The 22310-nt window shown below is 39.6% G+C and overlaps 1 protein-coding gene across 2 annotated transcripts in view; it reads left to right on the forward strand.

The window, feature by feature from the left end:
* Positions 1-11047, forward strand: part of LOC125240894 (epidermal growth factor receptor) — a 132626-nt gene extending 121579 nt beyond the window's left edge. For both annotated transcript variants that reach the window (XM_048149049.1, XM_048149048.1), the window contains exons 2-5: positions 3762-5162; positions 5527-5659; positions 6397-8233; positions 8490-11047. In XM_048149049.1, coding sequence (XP_048005006.1) covers positions 3762-5162; positions 5527-5659; positions 6397-8233; positions 8490-9335 — 4217 coding nt within the window. In that variant the 3' untranslated portion in view covers positions 9336-11047. The remainder of the gene's footprint in view (positions 1-3761; positions 5163-5526; positions 5660-6396; positions 8234-8489) is intronic.
* Positions 11048-22310: the final 11263 nt, after the last annotated feature.

Genomic DNA, 22310 nt, shown 5'->3' on the forward strand with positions numbered 1-22310 from the left:
GTCGTTCATAATTAACCGGGGTTGCATAAACTTGTAACGTACCCTCAATACACAAGTGCATTTATGGCGACAAAAATTGCGCAAGAACGTAAAATTTATAATATTTCACTTTCATGGAAAAATACTGGCTTGCAGGCATTAATCCTCGATATTTTTAAATCTTAACGTCCATCGAAGGTTTCTTTCGATAGCCAAAAACAAAAGATCGTCGCACGCGACAATGTAATCGCTCGCAATGACGAATTACAGTGAAAGGCGCGGTTAGCACAGTAATGTGGTGAAGGCGAAAACTGGTTCCAGCGCTTCAGAATTCAAGTAACTGGATAAAAAGATCGTTCGCAGAGCGACAAACCTGTCGCAGTGCTACCACGCCAGGGACAGTTAAGGGGAATGGGAAAGATCGGCCCGAGAAAAACACTGCCTTCTAAACTTGTTCACGTATTCCTTTGGAAATGTATAACTGTGGTATTTTCAAAAGGGGTTTTAAGCGCAGCGCAGCGGCTGTTCATTTGTAAATTTGGACCACGTTCGACGCGAGTGACGCGACTTGTTTTTACGTAGAGTTGATGAATTTTTAATCCGACTAAAGTCTACCACGGTTGCTTATTTTATTGCATTAATAAGAAGGTAGCAACTTTTACTTATGGTTTTACAATATTCTGCAAATGTGGTATATTCTATTACCTATTTAGGTACTTATATTTTATTGTAACATTGACTATCTTCTTTGGTTTTTTATCTATTTTTTTATTATGGGAACCCTATCACTTAATAAATTTAAGTCCATTGTTATAGATTCTTTACACATCCGTGGTAAAACATTTTCTAGTTACAATGTTACTACAAATCCTATAGGCTTTGTTGATACGTGTCATACTCATAATATCAGCTGCATCAGAGTCAGCGAGCGCAACGCGGGCTCAATATTATCTCCCGTGTCATCGGTAACCGGGTCGAGCGTCCGGATTTCTACCCACAGGCCAACCGAGCCGAATCCAACAACCATACATCACCAACCAACCACCCAACACCGAGAGACTCTCAAACTTCGCCGCGCTATCACGTGGGAGGTAACCCAACCAACTTACGTAAACCTTCGATGTATTATTCGAAATTTAAAGCGATTTTTAAATGCCCACGCGTCGTTATGTGTCATTTTTGAAAGCTTTATTTTAATTATGCATGTAGTTTTATGCACTAGGATCTCCATAGCGACTCGGAATGTAGGCAAAACTCATTAACACCTTCGGCCGAACACGCGCCGATGGTCGATGTACCCGTTTTAATGGAAGATACATTCCAATGGAGATTTCGAGTTTGTTAGACCTTTATTGCTTTCCCATCCGTGTACACTGTGTACAGTAGTTTGTCTACATGTTACAATTTAATCATCTGGAAATTATACGTGTAGGTACTTCATTTTCACGACGTACGTTTTCCAGCGTAGTTTCAGGATAAATCTGACCATCGTACATTAATGATGACTTAATTGAATACTAGACAAATTTAATAATAATTAAGGATAAAATTGTAAAATTTCTGAAAACTCATCTTTTTAAATATTTGTCAACGTGGTCAAGTAGCATATAATATTTAAATGCAAGATGCAAAACAGCCCCACATCATTTACTTTGTTTCCCCCAAAGTTTATTAATCTGAAACACACATTTTTATTAGGTACCAACATATGGGAGTAAAAATTCTTCTACACTTACAACCAGTTTAGTTAATAACCCATTTCGTTACCTGAAGTATAAATATTAGTTGCGCAGTTAAAAACCTCTCGAGAGATCGTATGACGGTAACACTACACTGTCTACACCGCGGGATAGGTTAAAAAAACGTTCTATTATTTGGACGACCAGGTAAATTCTACCTTTTGAATACCTCTAGTTCTGTGAATACAAAAAACGGACGTTGTCTTATGATTTAGAAATGCCTCGGCACTTTAAGTGTGCAGGTAGTTAAGTGCAACTTAAGTATTGATGTCTTTAATTTTGGGAATGTGACAAATAGTTTTTTGTTCTAAAATAGAGATGGGCCGAATATGGACTTTGCCGAATACGAATATTCGGCAGAACATTCTGTTCAGCTCTTACCGAACCGAACATTCGGCCGAATATTCGGTTACGCCATATTTTTCAAGGGGATTCATTAAAACTATTAAATGATTGATAATCGTTACATATGTTGCTACAACCATCTACAACTATGTTTTTATGATTTAGTGGATAACTAAAACTTAGTTAAAACAACTCTGAATTCTTCTCAACTCTTAAACTACGGTTTTTTAACTTTTTTAAAAAACAATTGTATTTATATTTTGACGCATAGGTTTCTCTTTTTTTAGCAGTTCCTTAAAAAGCTACTAAAATAGGAGTGTATTATCCAATGAAATACTTAAGATCTTCATTAGTTATTTACTTTGTTTATTCGGTAAATATTCGGCAATGCAACCGAATAATTCGGCCGAATACGAACAATTAAAAACTTGCCGAATATGCCGAATACCGAATATTTACCGAATATTCGGCCCATCTCTATTCTAAAATAAATATTTTCAATGTTCATTTGTTTGAATGTAGACGTTAAGGTGAGGTGGAGGGAGACGAGACGAGACATTGTCGAATAAATATTTTTTTTTGAGTAGGTATCTTCATGCATAATAAAATAATAGGAAAATGAGTATGAGCAAGTACTAGCTGTTATAATAAACAAAAAATACAAAATAAATAAACCTGAGTACTTTTTACTCTTATATCTTCTTCGGCTTCCCTTCAATATTAAAAAAAAATCCAAAATAAGGTGGGATTTAAAAAATCTTTACGTGCTTTCTTCGCTGGCAGAATGAAAGATTCATAATGTAAATGTGTATGTTGAGCTCAATTATGGTTCGTCTTCGTATTTGTATATATTTATGTGTGTAGCACCGCCCACAAAGTACCTAAAGGTTGACTGGTAGAGAATGCCCTATGGCATTAAGTTAGCCTTTTGTACTTTAAGGTTTTCTTTTGTGCAATAAAGGTTAAATAAATAAATATCTACAAGCTACGAAATCTAAGGACGCATATTTTAATCGATAAAAATGTCTTCATTTATGTTTGATAGAGAACAGCAAGCGGATACTTTGTCGAATGAAATCAAACGCAAATAACTTTTTGTTTTAGTTTGTCAACCTACACATTCCGAACCTAATTCACAATTTCGTATACTCGGCTATGGAACATGCGTGCGCCGTCATAACAAGTACAAAGAGTCGGTTCAACCATAAACCGAATTTAACAATTGACATTGTTGTTTAATTTACAAAACAATAAAACAGAATTCCAACTTAGTCTTGACTTTAGTATCGAAAATAGTACAACTGTGTATTATTGTCTGTTAGAATAATAAGCCGCGTAACGGTAAATTTTGAGTAGAATTTGTGAATGCGGTTGGTTTAGCAGTTATCAGAAGTTCGTAATACATGCACTCTCGTTCGTCGCGCGTCGATTCGGAGAGTGAAATCGCGCGGCGTTGGATGCTGCTCGCTCGGCTCGGTCGCGGCCGGCAGCGCGGCGCGCGCATCGTGGTCGCGGAAACTGGCTTTAGAGCCCGCCCACACCGGCCCGCCTCTTCGTTAGGCAAACTGCTCATAACTCGATGATCCTTCAAGGACTTTTTTCCACAACCTATATTTTATTGATTAATCAATTGACTGATTGCCACTTTATGATTCAATCTTGATTCATTTAAAAATACCTGTTTTCTTTTTTTTTCAGTATGCATCGGTACCAACGGCCGGATGTCGGTGCCTTCGAATCGCGAAACGCACTACCGGAATCTTCGAGACCGCTTCACCAATTGTACATACGTAGACGGAAACCTCGAGTTGACATGGCTCCAGAACGATACGATGGACTTGTCCTTCCTGCAGTATATCAGAGAGGTGACCGGCTATGTGCTCATTTCCCACGTGAGCGTGACGAGGATAATATTACCTCAGCTTCAAATTATTCGTGGGCGGACCCTGTTCAAGTTAAACGTGAGAGACGAAGAGTTCGCGCTCATGGTCACCATGTCCAACGCTTTTACGTTAGAATTGCCGGCCCTTCGTGACATACTGCGCGGCAGCGTCGGTATCTATAATAATTTCAACCTATGTCACGTGAAAACTATTAACTGGGAGGAGATAATTACGGGTCCTAACGCCACATATGTATATGCCTACGATTTCTCAGTGCCAGAGCGCGCTTGTCCCCGGTGTGATGAGAGCTGCGCGCAAGGCTGCTGGGGAGAAGGGCCCAAGAATTGCCAAAAATTTTCCAAGACCATATGCAGCCCTCAGTGCGCACAAGGGCGATGCTTCGGACCGAACCCGCGGGACTGCTGCAACACGTTTTGTGCCGGTGGCTGCACCGGGCCGCTGCCTACCCAGTGTCTCGCATGCCGCAACTTTTACAATGAAGGCACATGCTCCCAGGAATGTCCGAGAATGGAGAAATACAACTCCACTACGTATTCATGGGAGCCTAATCCCAATGGGAAATACGCGTACGGAGCTACATGTGTTCGCAGTTGCCCTGAACACCTTCTCAAAGACACGGGAGCCTGCGTGAGAAGTTGTCCACCCGATAAGACAGCTGTTAACGGAGAATGTATATCCTGCAACGTCACATGCCCCAAGACTTGCCGAGCAGAAAAGCCTATTCATTCTGGGAACATTAACAGTTTTAAAGATTGCACTATCATAGATGGCTCCATAGAGATATTGGAAATGACTTTTACAGGGTTCTCGCAAGTTAATCCAGATTACTCCTTTGGTGCACGGTACCCGAAGATGAACCCTGACCAATTGGAGGTGTTCAGCACAGTGCGTGAGGTGACGGGCTACCTTAACGTGCAGGCGCATCACCCTAATTTTACAAGTCTTTCTTATTTCCGAAACCTGGAAGTTATCGGAGGCCGGCAAGTGGTTGAAAACCTATTCGCTTCTCTCTACATCGTAAAGACGTCGCTGAAATCCCTGGGCCTTAAGTCACTGAAGAGGGTGAATTCCGGTGCCATAGCGATAATGGAAAACAAGGACCTCTGTTTTGTAGATCACATCGCATGGAACAAACTGGTCAAATCGAAGGATCACAAGCAAATCATCCAGCACAACGGCGATTTAGCTACATGTGGTGAGTTTAGCATATAGCGATTTGTTGAATTTGAGGATCCTCATAGTAGAGTCATAGTTTAAATTAGTATTACATTTTGCCTTTGCGAATATTTCTTGTTAAACGCAAGCGAATGAATTATTACATTTTATTAAAACTAAAACAGGTATTTATCGTTTATAAAGTATATCTGAAAATCTCTCCACGGTGATTTTCAAGTATATTTTATTCACGATTGGCTCCTAGTTTATTTTAATACATTTTTCAGAGTATAAATGAAATGAATTACCATTTGGTTTAATTGTTCTTACTAACCCTATTAACAAAGTTGGCTCAGCGATTGATCTTTTATGTCTACTTTCCTTAACAAGTATCTTTTCAACAGAGAAAAATCACTTGGTTTGCCATCCGCAATGTTCAGCCGACGGGTGCTGGGGGCCGGGCCCCGCCCAGTGCCTCTCCTGCCAGAACCACAAGTTTGAGGAGACTTGCCTACAAAACTGCAGCGTTTTGCCAGGGTATGTAGGCTTGTTTTATTAGGTGCCATCTAAATATTTATGTATTTAATGGTAGAAAATTTACTAAAACTAAAACTTTGTCATATGAAAAAAATTGTATCGCTCGCAACCGTATTCTGTTTGACAAAAATTCTCTAAACATTTTGAAAATATTTCCTAGGAATAACTCATCTTTGATCGCCACACTATCTACCGCTCACAGCACTTCAACAAGTGTTGATATTATCCTATACTTCCTTGTTATGAACGTAATAGGTATTAGTGCGTTTTCTCATTATCCGATCCGATATCGGATGTCGGACCCATATCCCATACATTACAGGCGCCATCTTGGATTTTTTCTATTGAAATTCTTCCGACATCCGATATCGGATCGGATAATGTGAAAACGTCCTTAGGTACACTTTGCAGAATCATCAGCAAATCAAAATCCTTTATTACTGCGAGATACTTGTCGATGTCGACTTCTTTTTCAATACATTCCTAAGCACAATTCTCATTCACACAAATTATCGTGTGGAATATGTCTGGTCCAAAGGCAGCCAATTAATATTCGTATACCGGCGTAAAAATACGCTCTTAATTTTTAAACTCGTCAAAACAATTTTTACTTCTTTATATCCCAATCGGCATAAAACATGAAGCATACGTACAACATCATGTTTCAATAATGTCTCTCGGAAGTCTAGGTTTAGTAGTTTATCAGAATATAATAACATAATTTTATCACATTTCAGGCTTTACAAGTCTGGAGAGAAAACGTGCAAGAAGTGCCACCACGAGTGCCGCGATGGCTGCAGCGGGCCGACATTGGCTGACTGCACGAGCTGCCGCCACGTGCGCGACGGGCCTTACTGCGTAGCTAAGTGCCCCGAGTCGCGCTACGTCTCCGAAAACGGCACCTGCCTACCTTGCCACGCCAATTGCATCAACGGCTGCACCGGCCCCGAAAATACCGTCGGAGAAAACGGTTGCAATTCATGTAAAAAGGCCATCATAACCGTCGAAGCAACAGTCGAACAATGCCTCCGAGAATACGAACCGTGCCCCGATGGGTACTACAACGAGTGGGTTGGGGACGTCAAGCCATTAGAAGGGAAAGTCACTATCGTCTGTCGAAAGTGCCATCCTCTCTGCATCAAGTGCACCGGGTTTGGTATACACCAGCAAGTCTGTCAAGTCTGTAACGGATTCAAACGTGGTGATCAGTGTGAAGATGAATGCCCGACCGATCATTTCACGGACACTGACAGCAGGACGTGCACGCCGTGCCACCACGAGTGCCGCGGGTGCACCGGTCCCGATTCCACAGACTGCATCAAATGCCAGTCTCTGAAAGTATTCTTAAGCGAATCAAATTCTATCGATAACAAACAAACCTTCAACTGCACTAGCACTTGCCCCCCGGATATGCCCAATAAAATACTGTTCGACGAGCAGCTACAGAATACTATAGACGAGCCTTATTGTTCGGCGACCAGCAGCGTCAAAGCGCCCATAGTGGCGAGGACTCCAACGGTACTCATAATCGTATTTATATTTGCGTTTGTGTTGCTGTTGATTCTTGCTATTATCGGGTACACTTGCAGGCAAAATGCAAAGGCTAAGAAAGACGCCGTAAAAATGACAATGGTTCTGACTGGATGTGACGACAACGAACCACTTCGTCCAACTGATGTCAAACCCAACCTTGCCAAACTTCGAATTGTGAAAGAAGCCGAGCTACGAAGAGGAGGCATGTTGGGATTTGGTGCTTTTGGTAAAGTGTACAAAGGAGTTTGGGTTCCAGAAGGAGAAAATGTGAAGGTTCCAGTTGCAATTAAAGTTTTAAAGGAAGGAACTGGCGCAAACACGAGTAAAGAATTCCTAGAAGAAGCGTATATTATGGCGAGTGTGGAACATCCTAATCTCCTGCGACTACTTGCCGTATGCATGACCAGTCAGATGATGTTGATCACTCAGCTGATGCCACTGGGCTGTCTCCTTGACTACGTTCGAACGCACAAAGAGAAGATTGGATCTAAAGCTTTCCTAAACTGGTGCACACAAATTGCTCGAGGTATGGCATACCTAGAAGAAAAGAGGCTTGTCCACAGAGATCTAGCCGCTCGCAATGTGCTAGTACAAACTCCCAATTGTGTTAAAATTACAGATTTCGGTTTAGCAAAACTATTAGATATAAACGAAGTTGAGTACAAAGCTGCCGGCGGCAAAATGCCAATTAAGTGGTTGGCCTTAGAATGTATTCAGCACAGGATATTTACGCATAAAAGTGATGTATGGGCATTTGGTGTAACTATATGGGAAATTTTAAGTTACGGTGCTCGTCCCTATGAGAATATTTATGCGAAAAATGTGCCCGGTTTGATAGAGAATGGACTGAAACTCCCTCAACCGAGCATTTGTACGCTGGACATTTACTGCATAATGGTGTCGTGCTGGATGCTGGACGCTGAGAGCAGGCCGACGTTCAAGCAGCTGGCAGACACATTTGCAGAGATGGCGAGAGATCCCGGCCGATATCTTGTCATTCCTGGAGACAAGTTTATGCGTCTACCATCCTATTCTTCACAGGTAAACATTTTTACAAGTTTTTGGCTCTTTGTATGTGTTTTATTAAGAATGTATTCTTGAATTGTCATATTAAAAAGAAGTATTCTCTGATAAAAAATCGGAGTAGAGTAGGTTCTCCCTTTTATCATTAATTCATTGCCTTAATTTACAACACGATAAGAAACTTTAATATTAGTTTGGACATTAAGACTTTCGCCCCTTTACCACTCTTAACCATGACTACGAATGCTATAAGGAGACTATGTTTTTGTTTCAGGATGAAAAGGAGCTAATACGGAACCTATCATCGGCAATGGAAGGCCCCGAATCCCTCGTAGAAGCAGACGAGTATCTCCAACCAAAGTTCAAGTCAGGTGCTGGCACCGTTACTTCAAACTCGGCCACTAGTGCTGGAGTGGAGACTCAAACTAGCTCGTTGAAGCCATGTACCTCTTCGTCCTGGGCTCACAACGCTACTGGCCCAGAAAGCGTCACTCCGGAAGGTTCCAAAGCAGAAGCATGGGATCACGAAATGTTGAGGTACAATCAACCAAATCCAGATGGTCCCGAAATGAGGCACTACTACAATAATGGAGTATGTGCCTCCGACGGTTCGAGCTCCAGATATCGCGACACGAAGCGGCCAGAGGGATCTGACGGCGGCGACTTCGACAGTATGTCAAAGATAAAAGAGGCTCAAGTCGGCAACCTCAAGCTTAACTTGCCTTTAGATGAGGATGATTATTTAATGCCTTCGCCGCAACATAACCAAAATGCCTCAACGTACATGGATCTAATAGGCGAGAGTGGCGAAAGTCCGGAAAAGGACTTGCGGTATACTGGCTTCGTGGCGCTCGGTCCCAAGCGGTGTGTGGACAATCCCGAATACTTAATGAGCGACGAGAACGTGCCCACGCAAACACTGGGAATCCCCACTGAACCCGTGCCTTTGGAGTCGCTAGCGAGTGACGCTAGTGGGGCGAGTGGCGAAGTGCCCCAGCCCGGCACCAGCAAGTACCTGCCACAGCGCTCGGTGGAAGAGGAATCCATGTCTGACCACGAGTACTACAACGACCTGCAAAGAGAGCTGCAGCCGCTACGCAAGAACGAAACGACAGTGTGAGTTTCGTAACGTGTGTACAGTGGGACTGCCACGAGTGGTGGACTGGTGGTGCATGTTACGGACTGCGAGCTGACGTGCTCGGGACTGATCTCTCGCTAGTGACTGTTTACTTAATGCGCTCGCGCGCTCCGTGCCATTTGAGTGATGGCTAGTGTTAGTTTGTTGGGAACACATCAACTTAAGAATTTTATTTAGTTATTAATGTGAAAGCATTTTGTTATTTTTTTACTGCATCTGTGTAAGCAACTGTTATGAAACAAAATTTGTAAAAATATTTTTATTGGGTGCTAACGCACTGATATGTATATTTAAGTTATTTATTAATTTAATATAAGGAAGGCTATGTTTATTTTCTTTTATACGTTAACTTAGGGAGTGTTATTTAATTATGAAACTGTGATAATTAGATTTATTACATGGGGACCAGCGAAATGAAATATTAAAGGCTGGAACACGGAACTATGTGAATACTAAAGCGTTAAGTTAGCTGCGCCATTATACCTAGCCCATGCGTCGCACTTCTTTATTGGAAGTGGCCGAGCTGTCGACTTTCTCTTTCGATTAAATTATTTTCGTGATGAGTTTTAAGCCATCATTTTATACACGTTGTTTTGTAATGCATACTTGTTCTTGCCTGCCAACCTATAAGTATGCATTATGCCCATTATATGCCTAAACTTTACGGAACCTTTATATAAAGTGTATAAGGGATTTGAAACTCCACGCCACCAAGACCAATCTTGCTTGCAACTTGCCGCTCGTTTGGAACCTTTTTTTGTCTAAGCCTGTACATAAATACGATGAAATCGATATAAAAATATTTTAACTATCCCCGTACGAGTAATAGAAAGTAAATAATTTTAATAGTATTGAGTACTATAATTGTATTTTGTTTTAATTTTTACAAACTTCGAAGACGTGAGACAGCAATGCGGCTATTTATTAAAGACATAAAATATACATGTAAATATAAAAATATATAAAGCAAAGTTTAAAAGACGATAAGAGTAAATATTGCGCTTGACTTCAGGCGTAGGCTGGAAGCACAAATATGGACCTTAAATGCAAATATGATAGTGTAAAGTAAAATATTAGTATAAGTCTTGTTATTTGACCAAACCCTCGTTTGCCATCTAATTTTGTAAATATATTCGCTATAGTAATAGGAGATCTATAATACCTATAATAGGTAAAGTGCGTTAGGTTTATGAAAGTTAGCTGCATAAAATACGAAATGTATTTGTGATACTCCATAAGATAAGGTACCTATCTAACATGCATATAAAGCATGGCCAGAAGCGCGGGTCCTACTGCGGAGTAGTTTGACAGTACTTATCCTTTTCGTAGGAAATAAATTCTACAACTTAAATATGTTTCACATCAATGGACGAAATGTACCCAGTCCGCTGCGATTAGCTTAAGGTACTGGTCCCACCAAGGGCCGAGTAAGCTATGAACTAGACTATAAAAACGAACAAAAGATGGTCGCTCCCGTGTAAATAAAAGAGACGCGATGATAGCGCAGGCAAGTTAGTTCGTAGCCAAGCTATGAGCTACAAATCGCTCGCTCTCTCTTTTATTAACCGGGACTATCTTTTGTTCGTTTTTATAGCCGATAGCTCACAGTTTACTCACCTTTGGTGGGACCACAGTGCCATGTGCATGCGCGGATCCAGGGGGGGGGTCATGGGGGTCATGACCCCCCCCTGGAGCCTAGGTTGGCCATACAAATAGACCACGTGACCCCCCCTCTGGGGCCTGGGCCTTTACCACGTGAACCCCGTGACCCCCCCGGGCACGAAGCTGGATCCGCGCCTGTATTATGTACTTGCTATAAAGTTTTATTATCAAATTGGTCTGGTACCTTTTCGTATGGATTATAAATTCCTATACAATATTTCTGAAGAACGAGAACATTGTGCCATTAAAGATATGCTACAAACTACTTGAAATAGAACCCGATTTAGCTCAATTACCTACGTATTACTTGATATACGGTTAGCAATGCTTGAATGAGTCATCTGAAATGCTACTCATATGCTTACCCCCTTATTCATAAACGTACTCTAAATTTATCAAGCCGATAAAGTTCGTTTGTCCCTTTACTTTACTTACCTTTAGACTACGTTAAGCTATGTCATAGTATTTTTAAACAGAATGCAACTGACATATTAAATTGAGGACTGTCTTTTCAAAAGGCCTCTCATGTTTTCGTAGAAAAATAAGCCTTTTTGAAAAGCAACTTCTCTATTCGTCCACACAACAGTTTAAACATAGAGTAGTGTCACCAAGAAATTGAGAACTAAGTAACTCTAGTTATGACGTAATAAAACTATTTACATTTTTCTACGCATTTCAGTTAAAAGCCTATGATGTGCAGTTTCAGAAGGCTCGCTCAAACAATGCTTACAAAAACTAAGTGCAAATAGTTAGTACGGCCTTAGAACATGCAATAACTAGAATACCTTTATAGGTATATTATGTCCTATTTCCATACAACACTGTCTGCCGGATTTTGGAAGTAGGTAAACTATAATTAAGCTAAATTAGCTATTTTGGTAGGAATCTGTCGTATACATGTCTGTATGTGATAGTATGGAAATATTACAACGTTTTTAGACCGTTTTTACCATGTAGTAAAAGACGAATTCAGCTATTGTATGTACTAAGGTTAAGGCCCAAGTCACGATCTTCTAAATTGAAAGGTCGATTTTGACTACGCCACGTAACTATACTTGCCGCAATACAAAGTGGCGACTGATTTTATAGTACTATCCCTCTCTATCTCACTGGGTTTCCATTAGCAAGAAAGAGATGGCAATATGCCATCAGTCAGCCGTTAGTATTGCGGCGAGTATAGGCAAAGATGCCTATAATTTTATATGTAAAATGTAAATGCATTTCGATATATCGAACATAGTTTTTATTGTAAATAATAGTTTTGACATGGCTAACATTGTTTTGCGCTTTAGCGCGGAAGTATGCGGTTTTATGTACTTGTACCTTGAAACAAAATGTAATTAAAGAAATTAAATAACTCCTTGTTTTATTACGCCCCTACCAATAATATAGTCTTTACGGTAAATGGCGCTATTTTGCCGCACTAGTGCGACAATTAGGAGTCACACTCAAAAGCTATGACAAATGGCGCCACCCTATTAGTCCATTGCACAGAAAAAGAATTTCTAACGTGAGAGCGAGAAGATGATATGATTTTTCTCTCTCTCACATACGAATAATGACAGTGACATGCCTAGGCACTTGCACAGGCGGCGCGTGGCGGGATAAAATGCCAGTGTGCGTTCTCATTAGCACACCGCTATGTAAAACACTTCAATGGCCAAATGCACAACAAAGAGGATTGAGTATATTAAAAATCGAAATAAGATGTCATATAAAGAAAAAATGACGAGCACCACCAGTGGTGAAGGCCGGATTCAAACCGGCGTCTTTAGCAATCCGGGCTAACGCCATGAACCCTTAGGCCACCTCGCGAGGCGTGGCGAGGTGGCCTAGGGGTTCATGGTATATAAGGTCCTAATTTATTAGATGCAGATATTTTTACAGCTGATAGTACTCGGTCTCTGGAGTATATTAAACCGTGAAACATTATAGCTTTTACGATGTTTTTTTGGAGAAAATGGAAAAACAAATTTGCTACGTAAAAACACCCTGTTTATGTGATTATTAAATGAAAACTCATTGAACAGATTCTAGTACCTCTTTTACGTACCACTTAACTGTAACTGGCCACTTCAATGACATGTGCAGTTTTTCCGCCGAACCTTTACGACATTTACAACAAACAATTGTTGACATGATAGACAGTGTTATTGTGACATGTGATAATGCACATGATGATTTTTTTAGACGAAATTATAATTAATTTTTTTGTTAGGAAAATGAAATCAAAAAAGTTACATGAAAAGATTTCTTAATTTATATTTAAAGTTAATTATTTTAATGTAAAGTATCATGTGTTAAAATATCTGCAACTAATAAATTAGGACCTTATATAGTAGTGTGACTGCTTAAAAAACACAAATCAAAATATTTGTTAAAAATAATTTGATTTGTTCCCATAGTTGAGGATTGAGTATAGTTAGAGAATTATTGTCAAAGTAATATGTTTAGACGCACTGCATAGAGTGCAATCTCTCGGTACAGGATTAAATGTTTTCTACTTTAACAATGACTAAGAGCCCAGAGCCGCTAGACCTTCCTCATTTTCTCAAGGATGAAACTTTGGGATAATCGAGTTCGTATCGACGTTTAATGTCTGCATATTACCTAGTTCGGCCCGTCGGCCATTTTTTTGCGATAGTTTTTTTTTAAAAAACACTAACTTTCCTTAAATTCTGAGGCTGATTTTTATATATGTAATAGAAAGGACTGTAAGGATTTGATGATCATCATTTCGCCGGCCGTAATTAGGTAATATGCAGACATTAAACGTTGATACTCTACGTACATGTATACAGGCTGATTCATGAGTCGTGAGCAGGAGTGAACAGGGTACTGGGGAGGGTCACGCTGAGCAACTTTCATTATGGGGCAACACTGAATTGTGATTATTTTTCCTATGACTTAATTGATAAGTATTTATTGATAGCTAATTATCAATTACGTTCTAATTATGACTTAATTGATGATTAACTATCAATTAAGTCATAGTTAAAAAAAAAACACAATTTAGTGTTGCCCCATTATGAAAGTTGCTCAGTGTGACCCTCCCCAGTACCCTGTTCACTCCTGCTCACGACTCATGAATCACCCTGTATTATCCCAAAGTTTCATCTTTGAGAAAATGAGGAAGGTCTGGCGGCTCTGGGCTCTTATAGTCCATTAACTTGACATTAAAGAGGATCGAGTATTATAGAGAGTTACTGTCGAAGTAAAATATGTAATCACAGTGCATAGACCGCCATCTCTCGACATAACCTTAAAACTTTTGAACCTCAGTTTTGACAATTTGGCACATATTCTTAGCTTGATATGTGTTAAAATGTCAAATATTAATATTAGCGCCATTTAGCTGAGCGTACCCCAAAGGTGTAATGCCATCTAGGCCACCGTACCTTTTTCTGTATGGTACTGAGGTACGTTTTTTTCTTAGACTTTATCTGTCTATACGGAGTTATATATGTCTGCTTGACATGAATGATAAGTTAAAATTGTCAAATTATAAATATTATTTTACTAATAATATGGTCCAGTTGGATACTGGGCAGAGGTTACAATATAAACAATTGAATGAAGTATACTCATTTATTGGTAAAATGTAAAATTAAAAAATACAAAGTTCGTTATCAAATGGGGATGTAACTATAACATAACCGACAAAATACGTATATTAACTATTAGCTCTTACAATTAAATTAACCCTGTAGGGTATGGAATGCTAAATTAATATATTTGAGGATACTTTCTTATTTAAATTGATTTTTAACACAGATTATAGCAAGGAAGGAAATTTGACATGTCGGGCGATTTGTAAACGCCTGTCGCAAGTTCTCGAACCCACGCACACTAATAGATGGACACTCTTATTGGGCTATTACGCAATACAAGCGCAATATTTTCATGTCTCTATTCACATGCGAACGACCAGCGAGTCGTCATCACGCATGCACACAACGACAACTGTATGCTCAACGAGCTACTGCTGCGACATGTCCGTACTTCCGCTCTCTGGTAATTATATGCACTGAGGTTTTATAATTACGGTACATTTTTGATAGATGGGCATTTTCGCGAAAAAAGATTCAAAATCTTTTTTTTTCTAAAATAGGTAAATTTAATGTTTTTACTGCTCAGAATCACGAGCCCTTTCGATCCTACTAGGTAAAAAAAAGCGTCCCAAATTATTTTTTTCCATTTCTTTACCATTTTTCGAACACTTTGTACAGCAGTTACAGAATGGAAAAATTTAAGGACCATTTTTTTGTCTGTTGTTATTTGTGTCGCTTAACTTCAAAACTGGGTAAATCCATTCTGCTATAAGGTTGAATATGTTTCAGATCATAGGTACTATATTTTTTATATATTCAACCTTAAAGCAGAATGGATTTACCCAGGTTTGAAGTTAAGCAACACATTTGCCCTAGATCGAAAGGGCTCGTGATTCTGAGTAGGAAAAATTTAAAATTTACCTAACTTAGAAAAAAAAATTGGTGATTGTTCTCGCGAAAATGCCCAGATATAGATGTCGTGCGAAAAGTCCTTCCTTATTTTTCTTTCTTATTTCCGTATTTGTCATGCTAGTTCAGACAGTGTCAATACGTCTTGTACTGAGACTGACTGAAATAGCATGACATGTTCGTACGTTTCCGTGACAATACGACGAATACGAAGGAAAATCTTTTCGCATTACATCTGTACGTAACCGGTTAAGTGAAGATTTTATGACAAGGACCACCTCCACTCAGGGAACTCGTCTCAATAAGTTTGGTTTTTAAGAAGGTAACCAAAAGTCACCTATTCACTGAAATATATTGAATTATATGCTTAAGAGCTTTTTATAAAATTACAATTTCCAGGGAGCGTACTTTTCGTGCCGATGACGTCAATTTGACGTCACGCTCCATATAGGGTGATCACAAATTGTTTTATTGTAAATTATTAATCATTAGTCATCAATCATTTTAAGTTATGAATTTCTTTGCATGGTAATGAATGCAAGAAGGATGGTGTGCTTCACGTTAGAGAGAAATTCTCTTTTCTACGTATTTATTGTAATGTGTTGTTAATAAATACTATTTAATTAAATTTATGTATAAAAACAAATCAAATAATTTTATTCACGTTTCACATTTCAAGTAGGTATTATTTATGCCACATGTAAATGGACTACTGTATTTGAAGTAATTTGTACACGATTAAAATGATTGACGACTAATGATTAATAATTTACAATAAAACTATTTGGGATCACCCTATACGGAGCGTGACGTCAGATTAATGTCATCGGCATGAAATGTACGCTCCCTGACAATTTCACTACATTAATTTAAATAAATATGGACGGAGTTTTAAAGTAGCGTTGACTTTGAACCAAGAACCTTCTCTTATACAGTAATAGTTATATTACAATGCAAATTATAATATTAAATATATTTAGGCAGTAATATGATATTATTATAGTAAATAATATGTCTATATCTATATATCCGTATAAAATTTAAATTGGAATGTTTGTCACAGGAACAATAACATTTTACATCAAAATCCAGAAACATCAATAATCTCTCATAAAAATCAAAGTAAATACACTAAAAGTGACACCTAAAGGTGAAGAAGACATTAGAAATAGGAGAGGAAGACACACTCGTAGATCACACAGAAAATATGTGTTATTTCATGTTTATGCTTCAAATGCAATGAGGTTGAATTTCTGATCACAATTTCAGAAGTAAACGACCCTACTGCATTATGAGCTAAGAACCTCTTAGTCATGGTCACGCCACATATAAATATACTGATCGTGACTATGTATTTCTTAATTAAGGGTCTCCCCAAACCCATCGACGCAGAATCGGTTTTCTTCATCGCTCGTTAGTAGAACATGCGTACGCACATGCGTTCAGCGATGACGACGCTTAAGAGTATTCATACGAAAGCGATTTTTGGTCGGCTCACAGAGAACCTCCTATAGAGTGTCAGTCTTGTATATTTGGTTCGCGATACGAGTCACCAGTGTTTGGGGTGCGAGGAGCGGGCGGGGAATGTGTTAAGCGCGCTGTGATTGGCCGTTTCAAGGACGGCGGGCAGTCGCGCCAGATGAAAAGGGACAGAAGTATGACTGTCCCTCTACTGACGCGTAAGTGGCCAATGTAAGTTGACCTATGCCGGCTCTGAATAAATTATAAATATGACTTATTTGTGGAATGTAATGCCGTCTGTTTTTAAATTTGAGCTTCTTGTTACCTTTCCACACCATTTCACACTACAGGTGGACATCTTTAAGGCATCAAAATACCCTTTTCCAATTTTTTTGTGCGAAAAACACGCGCTGCTTTCGGGTCTGTTACTTGGTCGATACTGATCGGGCACGGCGAGCGCCCGCGCTTATATCAGTGCAAATACTAGGAAGGCTGGCGACCGCGAGTCGTCTTGTAATAGATGTCTATAGGGGTTGGTCTGTGGGTCGGCTAAAGTCGGATAGGTTTGGGGAAACCCTAAGTGTGTTTTCACATTATCCGATCCGATATCGGATGTCGGACCGATATCCCATACATTACAGGCGCCATCTTGGGTTTTTTCCATTGAAATCCTTCCGACATTCGATATCGAATCGGATATGTGAAAACGGCCTAAGGTAGGCTAGGTGGGGTAATGGCGGGAAGAGGCTCAAGACGTGCTATTTGCACAATGGTCGGAGCGTTTACAGATCCCAGGACCCAGCCGGGATTTGGTGGCTGCTGTTCGACCTGTTCTGCAAGAATGGGTCCAACGAAGACATGGCGCACTCTCCTTCCACCTCGTACAGATCCTGACGGGACACGGCTGCTTCGGCAAATATCTGTGCGAGATGCTGGGACGAGAGCCGACAACGGCGTGTCACCACTGTGGAGGAGCCGTGGACACGGCCAAGCACACACGCGAAGAGTGCCCTGCGTGGGCGGAGCCTCGCGCAGCCCTGTCCGCGGCAATAGGGGGTGACCTCACACTGCCGACACTAATCCGCCGCATGGTCGACAGTGAACAGTCATGGGCTGCTGTGACCTCCTTCTGTGTCACCGTAATGACGCAGAAGGAGGCAGCAGAGCGATTGCGCGAGGACGACGCGGATAGTCTTCCTCAGCGCCGCAGGAGGCTGGGCAGGCGGCGAAGAGCCTATGCAGGCAGAATGCTGCCGCCCTAAGGGGAACCTGCGGGTGGTGGGTCGGGAGTCCCATCACTCGCTTGAAGAGGTTCCGAGCTGGAAGGCCCTCCAGTGTTCCGAGGTGCCTTCAGCGGAGTAGGCTATCAGAATAGTCTGAAACGACGGGCCTCAAGGGCAACGCTGGAGGGGTATCGGAAGCCTACAACCGAGTGCCCGAAACCCTGCCAAAAAGCGAGCGTCGGAACACCCCAGGGGGTTTAGTCCGTGGGAGTCGGACATACCCACTGGCTTTCTCCCGGGCCAGTGGGATCCATAACGGATTCCCCCTGGGTAAAAAAAAAGGCTAGGTGGGGTACAAAAGTTGGCTTCGGCCCAGTGTCTTACTCCATCTTACCTTAATAATGTGCCATTTTATTTTCCAAACTTGTCCACCCCACTTTTTTGGATTTGGGTATTTTTATGTGGTTTCCACTCAGAATCGCGAGCTTTTTCAATCCTAATATGAGAAAAAAAAGTGTCCCAAGGTTTTTTCACATTCCGTTACTATATTTTCATACATTTTGTATGGCGGTAACAGAATGGAAGGTTTGAAAAATGTATGGAAGTCTTGGGACATTTTTTTCTCCTATCAGGATCGAAAGATCTCGCGATTCTGAGTATGAATCGCGTAAAAATACCCATGTTACAAAAAAAGTGGACAGCTTCGAAAAATAAAATGGCCCAATAGCCTTTGAACAAGACTTTAATATTTATTTTAATGACTATCTAAGTAATGTAAATTTGGCATCGTAAATGCAATATTCGAGCTGACAGACTTACTGTTTACAGTGTTTAACTACGTAATACTTATATACGTGAATATACTAATGTTATTGAGTAAATAGTAAATAGTTAAAAATAAATTACTTACTGTTTTTTACTGTAGGAAAAATCGAAATTATGGAAAAGTTTTAAAGTATTGATATTTGAATGGTATAGAGGAGACAGCATTAATACGCTTACAAAGTATTTAAAAAACATGGTCTGGGTCACTATGATACTTATTCTTATATTCGCTCCGATCAAATATGAGCTAAAATATGATTACACTATGAACTAACATTGTGCGTATCTTGCCATTTCATAAATGTTATAATACATATAAATTCATCTTATGCCGCCTCATGATTTTGCGATAAAATACTATTACTATGAAAAGTCGACTAAGTAAAGCATTTTCATTTTACGATACTTTTCAAGTCACATTTCTTATCTACAATTACAATTTTTTCTACCCCAGTTCTAGTTCACACTAGCCAAAGCCTGTACATCAAATTTTACTTACATTAACTCACACATGTATTGCCAAAAGGGGTATGCAAAGCACGTGAAATTGGTCAAATTCAGTACCACTCATAGCAATATGCGTACTGAAATACACGCATACAAATTAAGGCTTATTGTCTTTGAATACCAAATGTTGTTTTTGAAATATAAATAATCCATACTAAACTAATATCGTTACTACTTTTAAAAAATCTCGTATCTCACGCTGCTTCTCAAAGTTAAAACGCAGTAAGTCTATATGCGTTCCATACATACTTACTACAATTTTCTTTTCATTGACAGATGAAGATACAAGTTTTTTTAGGGCCTACGCTAGCTTACGCGGACGCCCGCCGCGTGCGCACGCTCGCGGGTCCCGCTCCGGACACCCGCCGCGGGCCAGCGAGGCCGCGACGGGCGCCCGCGACGGGTGCACGCCTAACTTAGCGCTACCAGTATAATTTTGGTTCGCAGTGTGTACAGACGTGCCCGCTAGATAATGGATTTTTTAATAATTTATTATTTGGCAAAAAAACGTCGGCAGAAACAGAAACGTCGACAGATCTCCGTGTTCCTGAAAAGTAGGTTGCTGAATAGTGAATTTGTAACCAAATTTTCGCTTTTGAGAGAAGATGAGAAAGCATTTTACATATAGTTTAAAATGACTTCAAAGACATTTGATGAATTATTCATAAGTTAGAGCCGCATTTGAAGAAAAATGATTATAGAATCAATGTTCCGATAACACTCATAGAAAGGCTAGCAATAGCTATAAGGTAAGTAAAAATAGTACATTTCGATACAAGTGAAAAAAAGTTTTTTTCGACGAAGGTGAGAGTTGGAGCCCGAGTGAAAGCATCTCTGTCTTTATAATATATTAAAAGTCGCAGCCCGCGCCAGTTAGCGGTGATATTATAAAATAGCGTAGGCCCTTAAAAAGTGACGATATTATAAATGGGAAAGTGTATGTGTCTGTTTGTTTGTCCGTCTTTCACGGCAAAACGGAGCGACGAATTGACGTGATTTTTTAAGTGGATATAGTTGAAAGGATGGAGAGTGACATAGGCTACTTTTGTCTCTTTCTAACGCGAGCGAAGCCGCCGGCAAAAGCTAATACTATATATACTTAATTTATTTATATTCTTTCTACTGTTTCTTTATTGGAGGCTAGGACTAAAATAACGTAGGATTAAGGTACTGGATTATATAAAAGTTACAATTAATGATTTTAAACAATCTTAAATCAATAGGTCCATTAATTCTTAAAATAAATTTCTTTTAACATATTCAGTGTAAAAGCGACTAAGAATGTAGCAATAGCAACCTACCGCTGGCAATGAATGTGTTAAATACATACTTATAATAGTGACGGCCTGGCCACGACATTGCTTTAAGGTTCTCCAAAAATCGATTGTTGCGGAAACGGCTTTCGCCGACCAATAATCGGTCGGTATTATCAACATGCGTACGCATGCGTTTAGCGACGACTATACCAGAGAGGATCGAGTATTATAGAGAGTTTCTGTCAAAGTAAAATGTGTAATCACAGTGCATAGACTGCCATCTCTCGACACAGGCTTAAAACTTTTGAACCTCAGTTTTGATAATTTGGCCCATATTTTTAGCTTGATAATGTGTGTGTTAAAATGTCAAGTATTAATATTAGCGCCATCTGAGCGTCCCCCAAAGGTGTAACACCATCTGGGCTTCCGTACCTTTTCCTGTATGGTCCTGAGGTACGTTTTTTTTCTTAGACTGTAGCTGTCTATACGGAGTTACATATCGTCACTACTTTTAAAAAATCTCGTATTTCACGCTGTTCCTCAAAGTTAAAACGCAGTAAGTCTATATGCATTCCATACATATACTTACTACAATTTTCTTTTCATTGACAGACGAAGATACAAGTTTTTTAAAAGTAGTGACGATATGTCTTTGGTTTAGGGGAACCTTACGGCGACAGCGGCGGCGGCCATAGGTGTGAATGAAGTCCCATCGCTGTGTTTTGCAGCAACGGCCGCCTCTCGCCGCTGCCGCCTTTGACCAATGTCGTGGCCAGGCCGTTATAATGATATAATTAGAAAAAAACATTAAATACTCATTATACAACCAGATCAATATAAATACTTACAAAATAAGAGAATACTTTTTAATATTGCTTAGTAATTATCATGATTTATATAATAATTGATTATTTAGATTAAGTAACAAAATTCAATAAAATCACTAACCATAAAGATTCGTGCTATTCGAGAATACATTGAGCAATACTTTCGAAGAATTGTTACATTTGGAAGCGTCAAAATTCATCGATGTCATGACGTACAGTTAAGTTCACAAACATCTTTACAGACCTACATACAAATTTAATATAATATATACAGATGTAGTGCGAAAAGGTTTTCCTTCGTATTTTTACCGAAACTATTCGTATGTCATGCTATTTCAGTCAGTCTCAGTACTAGACGTACTGACACTGTCTGAACTAGCATGACAAATAACCGAACCGAACGTTTCCGGAAGTAGAAGAAAATCTTTTCCCATTACATCTGTATGCAACTATTCACGACCTAGGGTTGCAAATAGAAAAAAAAACAAATGTTTTTTTTTTCAGAATTATGAAAAAACTCCAGTTTTTTTTTTCACGGTGTTTTTTTCATTTTTTTTCAAGCCAGAAAAAACCGTTTTTTTTTTCAACCCTGTAAAGAGGTTTGTGAACTCGAGTCTCCACGACGTTTTTATCATATCTACTATACTAAGAAATGATTTTAAATCATAGCCGTTAAGAGCGGCGATCTGTTTTATAAATATACATTTGATTTATTCACCCTTATGGTTATAATTAT

This window comes from Leguminivora glycinivorella, chromosome Z (genome assembly GCF_023078275.1).
Source record: "Leguminivora glycinivorella isolate SPB_JAAS2020 chromosome Z, LegGlyc_1.1, whole genome shotgun sequence".
In the NCBI taxonomy this organism is placed as follows: domain Eukaryota; kingdom Metazoa; phylum Arthropoda; class Insecta; order Lepidoptera; family Tortricidae; genus Leguminivora; species Leguminivora glycinivorella.